Genomic DNA, 18,581 nt, shown 5'->3' with positions numbered 1-18,581 from the left:
TTAGCAGAAGATGTAATTATACCATGATCGTAAAAGGCATTAAATGTTTCTGATGTATGGCTATACTGCACCACTGGTGATGAATTGATGGGGACACATCCTGTCTGTGGCTGTAAAGCAGCAGTAATGGATACAGCGCCGTCTTCTGCACTCATGGTTTGTTTAACTACAGTATGTGTTGCGGGAGAAAAAAGGACCCGAGGGGCAGTTCACTGTCCCCACCGTCTGTCTGACCAGGAAACCACATCATGCATTATTCATCATGTGTACTGATTCCCCTCCATCGCTCACACACACATCGTGCATGCATGTGCTGCATGAGGAAGGAAAAACAAGTCAAAAATAGATGCAAAAAAAAAACAACAACAAAAAAACAACAGATATACAAATGTGTTTCGGCAAAATAGGCCGATTCCAACAACAGAGTGTGAGTCAAGTGTGTGTGTGAGAGAGAGAGGGAGAAGGTGGGGGGGAGGGGAAGAGAGAAGAGGAGACATGGACAAAGAGTGTGAGATGCAGTACTTGTGTAATCGGCCTCATGCCAAAATAATTCAAGCGTGATTGGAAATCAATGTGAGAGCATGGAAGCTGTGGAGGAATCCGATGCTGTCCTGCGGCCCTGGAAGGCAAAAATAAGACGTGCACAAGAGGCTCCAATGCATTTTGCGTGCTTGTGTGTGTGTTTGTGTGTGGAGAATGCTAAATGAATTGATCTGAGCTGCGCTGACCACAAATGTGGAGAGGGAGAAAAGAAAAGCAACCCGATAACACTTTGATTATCCACTTGCTACAATGTCCATGTTCATACTTAAGAAGTAAGAAATTACCACAACCAGACAGACAGAAAAACTAAATCCTCGGGATTTTTGCAAATGTGTGGGATTTATTAGCATTTAATTAAAATGCCCACAAAGAACGTGTATTAAAGCAGAGAGATCTGTGGAGGGAGGCACTACAGGGCATCTGTGATGCCTCGCTGGCACTGTGACTCATCAACGCTCCACAACACAACCTCCTGCAGGTCTGAAGGCAGACTCTGCTGACACCCACCCATGGCAGCCTGGCGCACGCAGCGTTCATGTTAAGGAGGTGGGGTAGCTGGGTGCGGGGGGGGCATTTAAAGCACGACTGGGCCGGGTTCAGGATGCGATTCGCAGGGGAACAACTAGCATGCAACACATCGCACCTAAAAGTGACACTGCTCAGAGACAGAGGTAAGTGCCTGTGTGTTTGTGTGTGTGTAAGGACCATTACATTTAACAGCTAACATATCTTTTTTAATATGATTATTGCCTTTAAATCTCAAGATCAGCGCCCTCTGCAGCCACATGTGATAACATCTTTTGGGCCATTAAAAGTGGATAATAACAATGATCAGGTTCAAATGTGTTTAAATGGATGCAATACATTATAGTACAAGATCAAATTGAGTTTCTAAAAGGAAAACAAGCTGTTGTATTATTCTGGATCACATGTAAACTTGTTGGGAATCATATTCACTTACATTATTAGTTAGGACTAAAAGCAAATCTGTGCTTAAACAGCCAGACGTGACGCAGCAGGCCACATTACATTACATTACATGCCAACAAGCATGTGAGAATATAATATAAGCTGTGAGCGTTTGTACGTGTGAGATGAGGCGTGATTGTTTGCGACAGCCAGCGCAGTACAGTAGATAGGAGACCGCCCAGACTGAATGAGGTCAATGGGACTGACAGTGTACGTAGGTGGAACAGCGCACCGCACATTACTGTCCACTTAGCCCGCTCTCGTCCCTGCTCAATCTAACACTCCACTCCCGCTCCACCCCGTGTTCTTAATCTTCCCTCCTCTCCCGCCCAGTGATAACAGTGGTTCCAATGCAAACTTTAAAAAAAAAAAGTTTCCCGGCTGATTAGTCTGAAACATTTAATCTAAAGATAAAAACATTCCAACACAAGTAGAAGGTTTTTCCCACTTTAACCTGAGATGGCATGAGGATTTTATATTTCTTGAAACATAAAGTATATTAATGAGGTGCTGGGAATAGTTTAAATATTGCCTCGCTGACTTATGTCTATACTAAATAACACTGCGCCACTAATTATGTCCCTTGTCTAACTGACTCATCCCAGATAAAAAACATCAATGCGGTGAAATTCTTCTGTCGGCCTCCCTCCTGGTTCCCACTGAGCGTTTGAAGTTGCCACCCAAGAAAAGAAAATACCATAAAGAAAAATCAACCGATCGGCTCCGTGACTGCGATAGCGTGAATGGATGTGTTTTTTGTCAATGGAAGGTGGGAGGTGATGGGAAATTAAATGGGAGACATCAAAAAAAGAGGAAATGGAAATGTCTGGGGAGTAGTGTTTACCGATGTGTTCCCCCCCCGTCAGAATTCTGTGCTGCTGTTCTGGCTCCACGCTGGGATAGGGGAGCAGTGTCTGTCAGAGATTAACACTACACAGAGAACGCCGGGGAGAGAGAGAGACAGACGGACGGAGGGAGAGACAGAGAGACAGACAGACAGACAGACAGACAGACAGACAGACAGACGGAGCAGATAAACAGAAAAGAGGGAGTCTTAAAGTCAGGGAAACGCAGAACAGAGAGAATCACCATAGAGACACGGAGAGATCGAGGGGGTGGCGAGGTGGGGCTTATAAATAGAGGAGACAGAAACCAGGACCTCTCCCCGCACTGGATGCCACATTAATTATGCGTGTCGGCATCAGGAGAAATTAAGACATGGCTGTGTGGCAGTTGGGAGAGAGAGAGAGAGAGAGAGAGAGAGAGAGAGAGAGATTGGGAGAGGGAGGGAGGGACGGCAGGCGAGGACGGAGGCAGCTGAGAGCGGATGTCAGTCAGGGATTTAAAACTGGACACAGAAGAAGAGGAGGAGAGGGGAAGAAGAGAAAAGGCTATTAGTGAGGGACCAAAACAGCAGCACAAAGGCATGAGAAAGAAAAGTGTGCTCGAGCCGTGTCTGCGCTAAAGCTCCCGTTTCAAAGCAGACGAGGAAAAGAGCTAATTACAGAGTCGTGAAATGCAGAAGTGTTGGAGAGGGGAGAGGAAATGTGGACGATTGAGTCAACATATCATCAGATCAACAAAGCCCTAGAAAGCTCAAGATGGTTCGTCGAGTGGCGGCAGTGAGGAAAAATATTTAACGAATGCAAATAAATACCCAAATCAAATGTTATTCACGCGAGGCCGTCTTCGGAACATCTTTAAAAAAAAAAACGCTGCCGCAATCAGAGGCCATTCAGAGACGAATCGACAGCAGCCATCTCGTGCTAATGAAATCAAATGATCCATATTCATGTCTTAGCGCCGCATGTACCTGAATAACCTGCTCAGGCTCCACTTGTCATGTTCTATAGGGGGTGGGAGACACGGAGGGAAGTGTGGCTGAAGAGCAGGGAACATTTCTTCCTGCCTTTAGCACATCACGTCTTTATTCTGCTGCCACCAACTCGTCCTGTGCTTTAGCTTCCATGCAACTCTGTGTATCATTAAACCTTTTTCCCAGCTAGGTGTGTGTGTGTCTGTGTGTGTTCCAGAGCCGCCAAATTGCTCCATGAACGTTTTAACCTTTTTTTTTTTAAAGTTTCATTCAGAGAATAATTTGTCTTTTTTGGAACATCGACAGCTCTCACGTGTGAAGTCTTAATTGCGTTATCGACTGGAACGTGTCCCTTCGAGAGTGTGTTTCTGTGTGTGTCTCTGTGTGTTCATACTAGCCCGTACCAGGGGGTCAGTGCAGCCAGCCAAGCAGCCCCCGCACTGGGCTCAGGACTCATTATAAGCCTCGGTCCTGCCTGTTAACACCCACCTGCCTGTGAAAAAAACTTGCCGACACCACCGGTGACTGGCGACGGAGACAATGTGTAACGAGTGCGTGTGCGTCAGCGACAAACCTCAATTTCATCTGAGCGCAGAAACGAATAAAGACACCGAGGCAAGTCTTGAAATAAATCTGATTGATTATTCATTTGTGAGCATATAAGCATTTGGTGAAAAAACTAATAAAGCATGTGCATCTGTACTGAGTCATGCAAAAACCTGTCGATCAAAATCTGCTGCTGCTGCTGCTTGAGCCAATTATTTCAAAGTTTTATTACTGGCCTGCACACACACAACCACAACCCCCCCCCACACACACGGACACTCTTGACATTAGCCCACCTCCAACGCCGGCCAAGGCTACATTTACATGACAATTAAACACCAGAGGACAGAGGAGTCAGCCACCCTGCGCGGAAAAAAGGGCCCTGTAAGCGAGGAGATGTGGATGGAGAGGGGGAGTAAAAGAGAACAAGACAGAGGGAGTGTGGAGCCCGGATAAGTGGTGGCAGGATTATAGCTAGTTCCATCATGGCTTTGGTCCGTTCACTGCTTCTTATAAAAACCTATTAGCATGTGAATGAACGGGCACACAGTGGATGGAGTTCTCCTAAAGCCCGAGAGCACTGATCCACTATCAGGTGAGCTTTCCATAAACTGGGAGCAAACGGACAGTAGAGTGTGTGTGTCTGTGTGTATTAGGTGGAAGTCTAGTCCACTGTTATCTGGATTTTTGTTGGGATTTCAAAGCACTCACAATACAGAGAGTGTTGCACTTTAAAAGTCAACCACTCTGTCAGTGTATCTTCGTACAAGCTCTTAAATGCATGAGAAGAAAAAACACTTGAAAGAAACAAAACTTTTTACTGGTGTGGATTTCTCTGGTGGTAAAAAGCATCTGGGAGAAACAAGAAAAAAAATATCCTGTCCGTAATTAATTATTTAAACCACTGTCTTTTGAATAATGCATTTACTGCTGTTAATGAAAAAGTTCCTAAAGACTGCATCAAACATTAAATCAACATCAACCATGGGGATAATCAATGGTGCACTGTATGTCGGGAAGCTGCAGTGATTACCACCATCTTGTATTACAAGTATATATCAGATATTCTTCACAAATCTCTAAACCAACACGATCTTGTCTTCAAAAGCAAAACGAAACATGAACCATGTAGCGATGTCGGAGCCAAAGCAGCAGAACATCAAGAGTTTCCCCAACACGGGGACGGGCGGTGAAACAGTAAGAGAAATGATGAAATCAGGGCCAGGGATGTCCCGCTGTAGCTCTTACCTCCCTCTGCAGCACCAGCTCTTTGGTGAACAGCATGGCCTCTTCGCTGAAGGGCTCGGCCACCTGCACGCCCCCGGGCGTGTTTCTGGAGCTGCGTGGACACTCGATACCTGGAAAGACAGGAAGAATCGCAGGAGTTACAGGAGCAGCGCAGCGGCTAATCAAAAGAACAGCAAGGTGCCCTGGCTGGTTGAAACATTATTTGGCACGATCAAGTCATTAAACACCACAAGACATAAACTGCGTGTATTTGTCAAAATGAAGAAATACAAACATCTGCAGGTTAGTGAACAGACTTGTATCAACACGTTTTTGGGACCTGTTGTGATCCTGACAACAGAAATAGACTCGTGTCGATATAGATCTGTCAACTAAAGAGATAATTAATCATCAGGAGGCAACGCAACTGAAGGTTTTGCATCAAACGTGTTCACAGCAACAGAAAAATCTCCTGTGTTCAGGTGAGGGCTGGTGTCTGGGTGGAGCCTTCAAGGAAGACCACCTGACCTGGACATTTACGCTCAGACATACAACTAGTTTCAGGAGAATATCCAGAGTTCTGTGCATGTCTGAAAGCAGCTATATAAAGCATAGGTAGGATTGGATCAGCCTCAGGGCAACGAGTGGGTATTGAGGCAGTAGGATTTCTTTGTACTAAAAAAAAGTAAGAAACATATAAGCATTAAAGAGAAATGCAGAAGTTCTGTGCAGAATGAATTTTACATGTGCTGAGATTCACTTCTTTTGTGTGTTATCCCCTTAGGAGTGAAAACTGTGTAACATGTTCTACAACACACGCTGAAGAAACAGACAAAAAGAGTGGATATGAAACAGTGGGTATACATGTGTATGTTGAGTTCTGGTTCTCGAGAACAAGCACAGAAGGAATTTCACCACTACAAACGTGCACTAGAAGGCATGTCGGTGCTGTATTGATTTATATGAAGTAACCGGAGGAGAGTTTCAGTTTTTACTTGAGGAAAATGCTGCTCAGCTCTTGTGCCAATGTGATTTAAAGATGGAAAACAAATTCAGAACTTGAAATAAATGTGCACAGTAAAAAAAAAAGAATTAGTAGATGCGTTTATAAGATTAAATTGTGACTTTAAATACTGAACACCAGGGCTGGTTTTAGTTTTTTTTGCCAAATAAAAAGGACCTTTTTAGACCTTCAAACTCGTTCTTAATCTGGGACACAGTGTACAAAGAGTGACTTTTTATAGTAGCGGAGGAAATCTCACAAGATCTGTTCAACAAGCCACGTTTGTATAATTATCTTGTTTTTGGTTTGAGTGCCAGGTCCATTTGAAATACAAATTTATTTATAATTCAAGAACATTGTCTTCGCCCTGTTTTAGCTTCTTAAAAGCTGTGTGACCTGACCCTCCCTCTTACTACAAAGAGGGAGCCAACTTTCCGCTGTTCCAGGACGCACTTGTTTTCTTGCAAGAGCCTCTAACAAAATAGATGCTATATTTTTGATTAGCTTTATTTGTTCCCTAAATGTCCTTGTTTGTCCCATTTACGAGGACGAGAACAGGAGACATCAGCGTATTCACTCCGGCTGAGAGGGGCAAATGACCCAGGCGAGGTAAAATGAGGCCAGAGGACAGTCAGCACCGGAGCCTCATGAAGAACTGTTGAGTCAAGCCTCTCGAAAACTTAAAAGGTCTTCAGTGTAAAAGCACAAAAAAAAACTGGTGGATACATGCAAATTCCTGCTTCACCCTCAAGTGTCTGCACCTTTTGCACTGCAGCTCTAATATTTTGATCCTTTAATCCAAGTTCTCTGAATTCAACTGTGATAAAATAATGACTTTAGAAATGCCAAAGACAACAAAAGAAAACAAATTAAATATTGTTGCTGTTATCAATACACAGTTAAATATGCTGATGTTTATGCAGACGTTCAATAAAAGACAATAACAGACATCTTCCTAAAGAGGAGGAGGAGGAGGAGGAGGAGGAGACGACACTGACGGCCAAGATCATCTGAAACTATTTATAGAAGTGGACCAGGACGGGGCCTCCATGTGGGACACTGTGGCTTCGGCAGAGCCAGAATAAAGAGGAGGAGAGGAACGTTCGCTGGAAATCAGACCAATCGGCGAGCTCACGATTAGTCGCCATCACAGATGGGTCTGACTGATTTCCATGCTGTGGGCCAATCACAAACGGTTATCGAAAATGGGGCAGGTTTGACATGATGACTTATAGATTTTCATCAACACAGGGCAGAGGTCTGTTGAATCCGCCATCGAGACACCGTTAAACAAACTGCTGCTGCACTCCCAGTTGGCATTTCTAGAGAAATACACAATCTGAGGAAGAGAAAAGGACAAGAGAGGAAAAGCAGCAGGAGAGGTTAATGCCGCACACTGTTAGCAAAATGTGGTGTGTGAAGTAATTGTTGAGAGGAGGGATATTTGAGTTTCTGCTTGGGTTGTTCGGGGTTATAATAAAAGGGCTGGAACTGTGTTTTTCTGCAGCGTAATTCACACAAAAGATGACGAGAATGTAATGCACAAAGAAATTGTCGAGCACGTACAGTACAATGTCTCAAATGGTTTAATGGGCCCAGAGGAGCAAGCGTATGCAAACCCAAAACTAAGCTCTTTAAGAAGGCAAGAAAAAAAAAATCCCCTAAAAAAACTTAATACACAAAGAAAAACCAGTAGGATTATAATTCAAAAAAAGGGGGTTAAAATAGGTCAAACACTGACATTCTCTCCTTAAATGACTAACAGCTTGTCTAACTGCACTTAATATCCTGCCACACACTCACACTTAGCGAGGTCTCCTCCCCCCCGCAGCATTTAAACCGAGCCAGCGAGTCACTTAGCTCCACCAATTTAACCTGCACCCTGATATCTAACTCGCTCCTGACACCGAGATAAACATCTGGGCTCGAACTACAGGAGATCCATCGTATCTGATCTCAGAGGGAAACCAGACACATATACGCTGATCACTCCTGACATCACACTTAACACACAGGCAGACACGCAGAAACAATTCATTCTCATCGTAAAATGTGTGTGTGTGTTTCTGGCTTTAGAGACGGAAGTGAAAACAGAGTTAGCGACGACTGCGTGATGGAACAAATAAATGCACAACTGAATAAACAGATTTGAAAAAGAAAAAAAAAAAAACTGTCAAGCATTTCATTTAACAACGCCGCGGCTTCGCATCTCTTCCCCCGGCCCGGGTCCCACCATGCTCCTTCCCCCTGCCCCGCCGTGGAGCCGTGACTCAGAGATGGGCAGGGAGGCCCCCGTGGAGAAGACGTAATGTTTTAATCTGTGGCTTGGGGCGAGCCACGCGCCTGATGAAATACTGCCTGCCCCCTTAGCGCAAACTAAAAACTGTTCTTGCTCAAGCATGCACGCACATCCTTTTGTTTCTTGGCCTCGCTCTCAAGAAAAAAACGTTAAATAAATATATTAAAAAAACTCCATCCACCACTGATATTCCAGGGTTTCAAAAAGTTATATTGAAGATTTGAGATGATAATGAAGGAATCAGAGGATCTATGACAGATATGAAGGAATATCTTTGTCCCAGAATAACTACACTTCCTCATAATTGAAGATATGGTAGACTAGTAGTAGTAGTGTTAAATGTTACATTTATATGACCTACCTTAACCATGTACTTAATATTTTAAAATATTTAAGACTTAAACAGGAGAAAGATTGAGTTTTTTTAGACTTTTTGAACTCTGGCAAACTCTCTCTTCTAACTCTCGACAAGAAATCTAACACGTCACGTGTATAACGCACATTTATAAAGATGGTCGACATGACAGCTCCCCAAACGGGAAGCTAAAGCATCTCAATCGCCACCTGGTGGCTGGCTGCAGTACAGCTCATAAACCTGGCCTTCTCCGTGTTAGTGGATGGGACAAGGATACAAATAAAAAGTCAGAGTACATGTCAAATATGTTTTTTCTGTCATTTTGGGTATTTCTCATCACCCTGATGTTTATTCAAGGGATTATTTCTGTGATAAGTTTGGTTTTAATTAGTTATTTGATGCTATAAAAACGAGTTCAAACCTCATGGTTAACAGCTGAGACTGACTCACTATCGGTCGAGCACCTTTATCAACGGGGCCGAGACGAATGTGCAAGATGCAGCGTTTGTACACAGGATATTTTAGCAACACCTAAAACACAGTGTGCATCAATTCTGTGAGAACCAGATGAAATTCTTCTCACAGAAGAATTCTTCTCCAAAACCAACTGGATAAATTCACATGCGTTCATTCCTCCCGAGCGCTTTCTAATAGATTCTTTTTTTTTTTATACTTTGTAAGAGAACTCGTTTTCAGTTGACCCAACAGCGAGAACAGAATTGAGTCGACCCGTCTCCGCCGAGCGAGCCGAGAAAATGAGCTGCATCCTGTACGAATGGGTCCAGAGGAAGAAACGTGGCCGCTGTGAATTACTGTCACCGCTGCAATTTACACAAATATGCATCATGTCGTAAACACTGACGCTAATGGTGTACATGCGGATTAGCCCCTGACTTGTTTTGATCACATCCTGTGTCAAGTCAGCTCAGTATGAACGAAATTAGTGTCAAATTTTTAATATTATTGTTACTAATTTTATATTTTTGACACATTTTTGAAAGGACACAATTAATGCTGTGACGGGGTGTTATTGTGAATATTTGCGACATTTTAAGTCTAGTAGTATTTTCCTTCCACCGCCATGACATGTCAGTTCCGCACAGGAAGTTCGTGGTAGGTGAGAGATGCAGGTGGGCATTAAACAGAGGCTAAAGGGGGGTGACGGTTGGATTGTGCTCTGAAGGGAAAATCCTGGGATTGTATGAGTATCCCTCTTTTTTATCCTCTCAATCCATCCCTCTGTCTCAGCATCATCTCGCCGCTTCCCTCGAATGTTCGGCCTCATTACCTCGGATGAGATTCAGGCAGCGCTGCAGCCGCTTCTCTAAAGTAGAGCCTGACTGATACATCTGTCGGCAAATAATATACCGGCAAATAACTGAATTTCAGAGACATTTAGGAATTGGCTTCTTCATTTGCCAATACGCACCGATGTCAGAACTTCAACAATGCTGAAAAGATCTGCATTTATATTTTTTCAAGTTCTATATTTTCCGTGTGTTTTGTGTTTTTCCTGTGATTCCTGAATGATTATAATGAAGTTCATGGTTAAACTTTAGAATATCAAGCCTCAAATAAATGTCTTTGTCATAAACATTTTATTTAAATGCTGCATTGGATATTTTTAAGTTTCTCAGATTGTAATTAAGTTCAGACTGATGAAGTCTGAACTGTTTTAGGGGGGACTCTGACTTTGACTGATCATATCTCTTTTCAGTATAGGTCACAGAGAAATGATTCTCACATCGTTGTAAAGCTCTTTTCCAGCCATGTATTTATCTAATTCGTAAGCTATCCCAAATATTAGCTAATAATGTCATTACGACCTCCAAAGTTTGGTCTTTGCTGAGGTATCATGACTTATCTGAAGTGCCATCACATTTCTAATTGTGTGGAATCAAACATTTTAAGCCCAACGTTAATTCAACTCCTTCCATTTTCAAAGACATGGTCCTTTGAAGGAGAAACTGCCCCGTGGCATCGTTAGCTGCCTGTGCGTAGCTGTTTGGATGATTTAACCCAAATAACGAGGTTTGGGCTTAATGAAGACTTGTGACACGTTACGAATGCTCACTCCACTTTCCTTGCAGACATCCAGTTCATTGAATCCCGTGTGTGCTTCCACCTTCACGAGACAGCAGCCCAACTACTCATGCACGGCCAACTCTTTATTTATTTCCGTTAAATATTAGCCAGGCTTTGACACGAGCGTATTTCCGGGGCTTGAGGACATCTCCCTCTTGCAGCAGCGGCACAAGGTTTATGGCGGATGACTGATTTGTCTATAGGCTGATGCAGCTCATAGCCTATGTTTAGGTTCGAGATTGCAGCTCGGAGCGCAGTAAATTTAACACCAATAAAGTGTTATTATCCAAAGTTATTATTCCTTCCTCACCGGCAACTTTATTATGTGGCAGGCCTTAAAATGTGTCTCAAGGCCTTCCAAACATTCTGACACACACACACACACACACACACACACACACACACACACACACACACACACACACACACACACACACACACACACACACACACACACACACACACACACACACACACACACACACACACTTCTAATAAACGTGTGAATCGCAGTGAGATGCAATTCTGCGGCTCCAAACAAGGACACCAATATGTAGAGGTCACGACAGAGCACGATAACATTTTATTTGCAGACCTTTCCTCGCTGCCTCAAGTTGAAACTATGCTAAACTTTTCCTCTTCTTTTTCGCTCAGTTATTTTTAGGAAAGAAGTCTATATAGATTTTCTGCTCACCTTCTCTACTATTTGTCTCCGTCCTGTGCTCACACACACGGCAGGAGGTGTACCAGATACACACACACACGGGCAAAGTACCATGCACGCCCTCCGATATCAAAAATCAAGACGAATGGCACTGAGCCACCCGCTGCGTGATGGCTAATGCTTCTCGCTGACACTGTACATCTTTGTGTCCGCGTGATGGCTGTTTCATCTTTTCTGACAGACTGCTGCTCAACACACCTTTCTGAGTAACTTTCAAAGTACGCCCTCACCTGCTGTGGCCTCCATCTGAAACTCGGTGAAAGCTACTGAAGCGAGTAAACTTTTACAGCCTCCTCGCCGCTCGGCCTCAGTCGGCTTCAACAGGCCCTTAAACCCACATACTTCACATCAATTGTACTTTGTTTTTTGTCTTCTCTCACAGCGCCACCCTCCTTTTTATTCCTAGTCTGTCCTTTCTGCCTCCACACCTCTTCCTTCGCCGCCCCCGTCGTTTCATCATCCTCCTATTCCCTCCCCTCGTCACACTCCCAAATCCCTTTTTCCTTTCGGGGAGCAGGATGACTTCTTTACCCTTTATCAAACTTGCATGCGCAGGTGACACCGCGCAGGATCGGCCGCGTAAGAGGAGAAGAAAGGAAGGGTGATGTGGGAGGAGAGGAGAGGGAGCTTCCTTTCAACCCCCGAAGCACACCTCCGGCCCTCTTTGAAGCGCGGGCTTCTCTTCTCTTGCTTCCCTTTGTTTCCTCACCCCCGTTTGTCTTTAAGCGCTGTCTTTATCCATCAAGGTAAACTTGGGGTAAAAGGGAAGGAGACAACGCGCATTGAAGACACTGAGGCTTTGAGGACAAACAGGCCCTTGCAATGAGTGTGGCTCAGTGTTAACACGAGGACAAATATGTAGCTAAAACAAAAAGAAAGAAACTCTGCTGGTTAAACAGGCTGGAAGCTTAAAGATGGGGATTTTGATTTGTAGTGTGAAATCACTTGATGCTTTGAGATCATTTCATTCGCAGCACTACTGCAAATAATTTTCTTTTTTAATGTCACCCCTTGAAATGAATAAGAATAAAAGATCTAGCTTTAATGAATACAGGGTGAAGACTCCATCAACCGATGACCTGTGACCTTTGACCACTGAAATCGAATCAGTTCATCCTTGAGTCTGACGTACAATTAGTCCCAATTTGAATGTTCAAGAGGTAAAAAAAAAACGTGAACATTTTTGCCAAATTTGAAACGATTCTCTCAAGGTGTTCTTAAAGTAATGTGTTCACCAGGCAGAACAGGGTTTGCGAGGTCACAGCGACCTTGACCTTTGGCCACCAAATTCTAATCATGAGAAGAGAGCTCATCTTATATAAAACCTCTTTTAACCAAAATGAATGGAGTGATAAGTAACGATGATACTTAACCCTGTAGAGAAATAGGATCTTATTGTTATGTGACTAAATGCATTATGAAGGTGTTAGTGTCAATAGACCCAATCTTTCAATTGAACAGCTTCATCATTAACTGCCTCCTTCCAAGAACAACTTAACACACACACACACACACACACACACACACACACACACACACACACACACACACACACACACACACACACACACACACACACACACACACACACACACACACACACACACACACACACACACACAGATACTTCGGTGATAATAGGCCTGTTTGATTTTAAAGTTAAAGCAGTGAGAACGCAGTGTCCAGCACTTATACAACTGGGTTCTCACTGCTCATTATCTGTCACTGATATGCATTAGTTTCTGAGGAAAAGAGCTTCTGCTGTTTCATACACTGATAAACACAAGAGGCTCGGAGGAGCCGATTCATCACGCGCGTGTCATTTTGAACACAGCCCAGGGTGCAGATGAGGGGAATAAAACATGGAAAGATAACTTTGACAGGAAAGAGGAAGGGGAAGGAGATAGGGCGCACATTGAGATTACAGGTAGACAGATAGGAGAGGGCCTACGGACTTCATTTCATGTATGGTTAAATGTTGAACATCGGTTATCGCGCAGAGGAAGCCGTGCATACGACGGCATACAGTACATGCAGGGAAACACTGGGGTCGCGACCCTCAGGATATAAATGTTTTATCTCATAAACATTCAATCTCCAGGAGAAGAAAACAAGCTGAAAGAAAAGAGGCTGACAAGGAAGGAAGTACACACACACACACACACACACACACACACACACACACACACACACACACACACACACACACACACACACACACACACACACACACACACACACACACACACACACACACACACACACACACACACACACACACACACACACACACACACAGGGAGCTGTTCCAGGAATCTAATTGGAATAGAAGTTAAAATTACAAAAGACGGGATCCTGTGTATCAATCAGCGCTAATGCAGCCTGATGTTTATATTGTAGACAATACTCGCCATCCAATTTCCAGCAGATTAATTTTTTCTTCTGGGGACAACCTTAATCAAACCCGCACAGGGGCCATCAGCTCTAATGTGCTTCTCACCATTTGCTAATAACCCCTGATTGAATAAAACCCATTGAAAAAAGAAGGATATATAAACATCTCACACATACCTCATATCACCAAGTGTTAACGTTGAGTAATCTTATTAAGGGAGGGGGGGGGGGGGGGGGGGGATTGTAAAACATAAAGCAGTGCTATAAAAAACTTGCATGGTCCTATATGTTGATTGCCTATTGGCAAGGGTCATGTCACTACATGGAGTAGCAGGCAGCGGACAGAAAAACGGAAATGTTCATTACGAAACCCATCAGTAGAAAGGCAAAGACAATCAGAAGCGAATTACGAAATTAATTAATGCATCAACAATTCAGCTACGCATAATTAAACTGAATCTGGGTGTTTATCAGAAGTGTGTGGTGCTCGTCCAGCTGGAAGCGGGAGAGGAAGTGTCCGACTGAAATGGATTGATTCTATTGCAACAGGAACAAAAAGAGTATCATGGGCTGTGGATGGGATGCGCGCTCGCACCATTCCCATGATCGGAGAGGATGTGCAAATCATTGCCGGCTGCCAAGATACAGTCTCGGTGTTTTTATTACTAGCGCAAACTGTCAAGACAGTCGAGGAGCGGAAACAAACGACTGGACCCGCGATCAAACACTGTGTATTTCATCCCATCTGCATCTCGGCCCAGACTTAACACCGTTGTTTTCTCAGCCTAAAAGACTTAAAGAGACGACATATTTCTCTCCAGGGCTGCAACTATGGATTATTTTAACTCCCAAGTTTAATCCTCCTCATTATTTTCTCAACTAATGGTTTAGATGCCTCTTATAAAACACTGCAGTTTACATGCATGTGTACTAGAGCCAGATCGATTTATCCGTCGGCCAATAATTTCAGCTGAGCCTTCGCAGGGGGTATCTGCACCATGAAAACTTCCTTTAGAGAATAGATCAGAGATAATATGAATCTTTTAAATGTATATATTTATATTTAAATAGCGACAAATATCGGTGTTGGCCCCCAAAGTCCATATCTATCAATCAGGCTCTCTGTACGGCCTATTTTATTCAACTATCGTTCCAAAACCAAAGCTGATAATTGATTTGTCAATCCGCTTCCGTAAATTTCCGATTCATTACAGTAGCTGTCCTCTGTGCCCTTGTATTGCCAATCAGATGAAACACAAACAAAAACAACCTTTCAGGCCGGGAAAACATAACTGACTCTTGCTGAATGCCAAATGGTCCAACTTTACATTCTGAGGACATATCAAGTTTTCACGATATGACCTTCTCAGAAACGAGGAGAGGGAAAGGAAAAGATCTGGAATGAAGAGACTTCAACGGACGCCGTTATAAACCTGCTAATTCACCAGAGATCAGCCTCCTGTTACTTCTACACAGTGGCTTGTTTCTAATGAAGATGCACACTACTAAACGTGGCACAGAGCAGGTTGAGGGGAGGTCAAAGGTGACACATGCTTCACAACAACCCTGGAGATTTGAAGGACAGTGGGTGGTGGTTGGTTCAGTATCAAGCTGCCCTCCTGCCCTGTCAGGGGGTCGATTGCTGAGCGGGGTGACGAGGGGCCGACACTCTGACCTCGGAGCCGGCAGGAGTCACAACGTGGAACATTCTGCATTTCCTGTACTAACTGCAACGCTCGGAAAAAATGCACTTTGTCCACTTCTAAAATATATGCCGTTGAACTTTTCCCGAGCAACGAGGGGCGAGTCATTTAGAGGACTCTGAATTAAGTGGCCGCATCAGGAGGGTGAAAGAGATCTACCCACCGGCAAGGAGGAATGTGATGAGGCAGGTTTCTTTGGGCATGTACAGCTTGAGGCGGGAGCCGCTGAAGACGTATTCGACCACCGCTTCTGACCGGCCGGCCCTCTGCAGGAAGGGCAGGAACTGCTTGGCTTTCTGTGTGTCCTAATGGATAGAAAGAAAGAAAGACAGATGTGACACTAAGCAGTAAGTACAGCTTTCTAATACAGTCTAATGATTCTGGCATTTGTCAAAATATAGAGTATGATTGTTTGAGACAAACAGAGACACCTCAGTAATCATGTGTACGAGACAATTTGTCAAGTGACAAAAATCTATCTGAATATGGGATCTACAAAATAAAACCCAGCCAAACGAGAAGTTACTAGACAAACAGACGAGATAGAGTAAATGTGCTTTTTTTCCAGGCGTCTTTAAATATTGGACTTCCCTAATGGAGTCCGCTGCACTTCTCACTGACACATCTTGAAACCTCATGCAGTCAGAAATAATTCTCATCCCTGCCTGCCTCCATCTCCTTCTGCAGAGGGGTGAGTCACAAGCTTATTGGTGTGCCCGGGCCAGAATTACAAGCGGAGCTAAATCATGAGGATTTCAAGAAGAGCTGGTGATGCAGGCGCAGGGGGGGGAGATTCATAAACGATAAAAAAATAATTTATTATGTGCCTACTCCAGGCATGAGCATGTAGGCACAACAGAGCAGTGAGTCACAGACCAGTGTGTTTGTGTGTGTCCATGTGCGGGGCAGCGTGGACATGCGAGTAGAAGCAAAGAGAAGGATCGAGTTCAAATAAGGAGAATCCAAAAAATGCAGTTTCCATTTTCTAGTGTTGACCGAGAGAAAACAAATAAAGCTGCATCAGAAAAGATGGTCAACACACACACAGTCCACCAGTGGGAAACACATGACATTGTGAATAAAGGGTATGTGCTTTAGATGCACCAGCTGAACTCCACCCACCTCAGTCTGAAATAGTCCCTCGAGTGGGAGAAAACTAAACCAAACACCTTCTCGTGCACACAAACACATTCACTTGCAGCTCGTGGACCGGCGCTGCAGTCTAACTTGGTTCAGTGACAAATAAAATAAATAAATAAAAGGTGAAGAGACGTGCGAGAAGAGAGGACCTCATTATGCAACCTTTAAAGGTACGAGGTGAGTCAAGTGCTTTATCCACTCTCCTCCCACCACCTCTGTTCATCTCCCACACTACGTTCTTAAACACATCCCTGCTCTATTTGCGACTGCATCCCACTCAATGTACATAATCCCTTTTCTGCAAACCTCCAGCGCCGAGCTGAAGGATGCTGACGTATGGGAGTGCGTGTGTTTCCATGTGCGTGGGGGAATGCGCCGCTGCACGTGTAAAGTTGTGTGTTGGTGTGTATCACAGAGGAGCAGAGGGAAAGAGAAACGAGGAGAGGGGGGGGGAAGGATGAGGTGGGAGGCGATGTTGCTATTTCCGTCCTTTTTATAAGAATGCTCATTACATTAGCCTAGCCAAACAACTGGTGCATGCGGGTGTGCACACACATGCCCACCGGCGCTGACTGGCAACAATCCTGGACTGTGCTGCAAATCCTCTCGAGTCCTTTTTGGAAACGTACAGAAATGTTGGAGCGAGGAGGAGCTGCGTAGAACAGCACCTGACCTGAACCAATGACAGGGAGGCGCTAATCAGGGAGCGTTTAGAGGGGATCCATGGCATCGATGTGCATGTCACACACAAACACATGACTCAGCACAATCATTTTCCCACTGATGCAGCCTTTGCTGGGTTACTGGGACAGTTTTTTAATGAGTTGGACGTAGGATCTCCAGCTGGAAACAGGGTGTGGCATATATTACTTTTTGTCTCCGTGTTATTAAAGTAAATCAATTATTGAGCACTTCCCCCCCGCAACTACTCCCAAGTCGTTGCTACACATAGGATATGGTCAATTTAGCCAGTTAAGGGGTTGGAGGTTTATAAGTGTAAAAATGCACTAAAACTCCCCGAGAGTCGTGGGAGTTACTCAGTCAGCACAACAATTCCCCGCCATAATTATTTTTACAGGGTGTAGACATTTATCTGTCCTGCTGACACAATAAGACGCAGGGAGGGTATGTTGATGATGATGTGGAATGAGGGGGAGCAACATCTGACCCCTAAAGGCTTGTTTATGCTCAACGTCGGTTTGTACGTATACGGAAACAGACGGAGCCTTCTGCCCGTCTTCACGCACCACCGGAAATCTAGGGGGCAGTAGAGCCAATAGTTATAAGACACGAGGAAGAAATTTCAACGATGGCAGAACTTTTTATATGATGTTACTTCACGTGGGTAAAAGGCACAAATGCTGCTTTTGCCTTTTTCTTAACAAATACATCATCACAACCTGCTCCAGCGTCGCCATGTTTGTTGTCGGGAAATTTGCTGCCCTCTAGTGGATGTATTGCTGAACGTAAACAATTGAATCGTTCGAAACTGACATGTAAAGGCAGCATAAATTAGCCTCGAGTACTCTCGGTGTTAAAGAGTCTTTATAAATTGTTAAAATTTATGCCGATGCCACTTTAAACAGCAACTTAGAGAGCATGCTCACGACCACCAGATGTAGTGGACCACTCTGAGCCGGGCTCGTTTGACCAAAGATCTCTGCAGAGGATACGAGTACCACAAGAGGGCTCAAGTGAGACAGACAATGAGGGGCTAATGTTTTTCAAGTTCCATTTTGAGTCATTCGTGGATTATCAAAATGTATATAACGATGGC

General features: G+C 44.1%; 1 protein-coding gene across 1 annotated transcript in view; it reads right to left on the bottom strand.

The window, feature by feature from the left end:
• The window catches only part of snd1 (staphylococcal nuclease and tudor domain containing 1), a 173,945-nt gene that overhangs the window by 110,144 nt on the left and 45,220 nt on the right, over positions 1 to 18,581 (bottom strand). Inside the window, 2 exon segments of the mRNA XM_034579091.1 lie at positions 5,123 to 5,232; positions 15,828 to 15,969. Of these exon segments, the coding sequence (XP_034434982.1) occupies positions 5,123 to 5,232; positions 15,828 to 15,969 (252 nt within the window).

The sequence above is a fragment of the Hippoglossus hippoglossus genome, chromosome 23, assembly GCF_009819705.1.
Source record: "Hippoglossus hippoglossus isolate fHipHip1 chromosome 23, fHipHip1.pri, whole genome shotgun sequence".
In the NCBI taxonomy this organism is placed as follows: domain Eukaryota; kingdom Metazoa; phylum Chordata; class Actinopteri; order Pleuronectiformes; family Pleuronectidae; genus Hippoglossus; species Hippoglossus hippoglossus.
The sequence above is the reverse complement of the archived record's forward strand: the minus strand, read 5'-3'. Positions and strand labels throughout refer to the sequence as shown.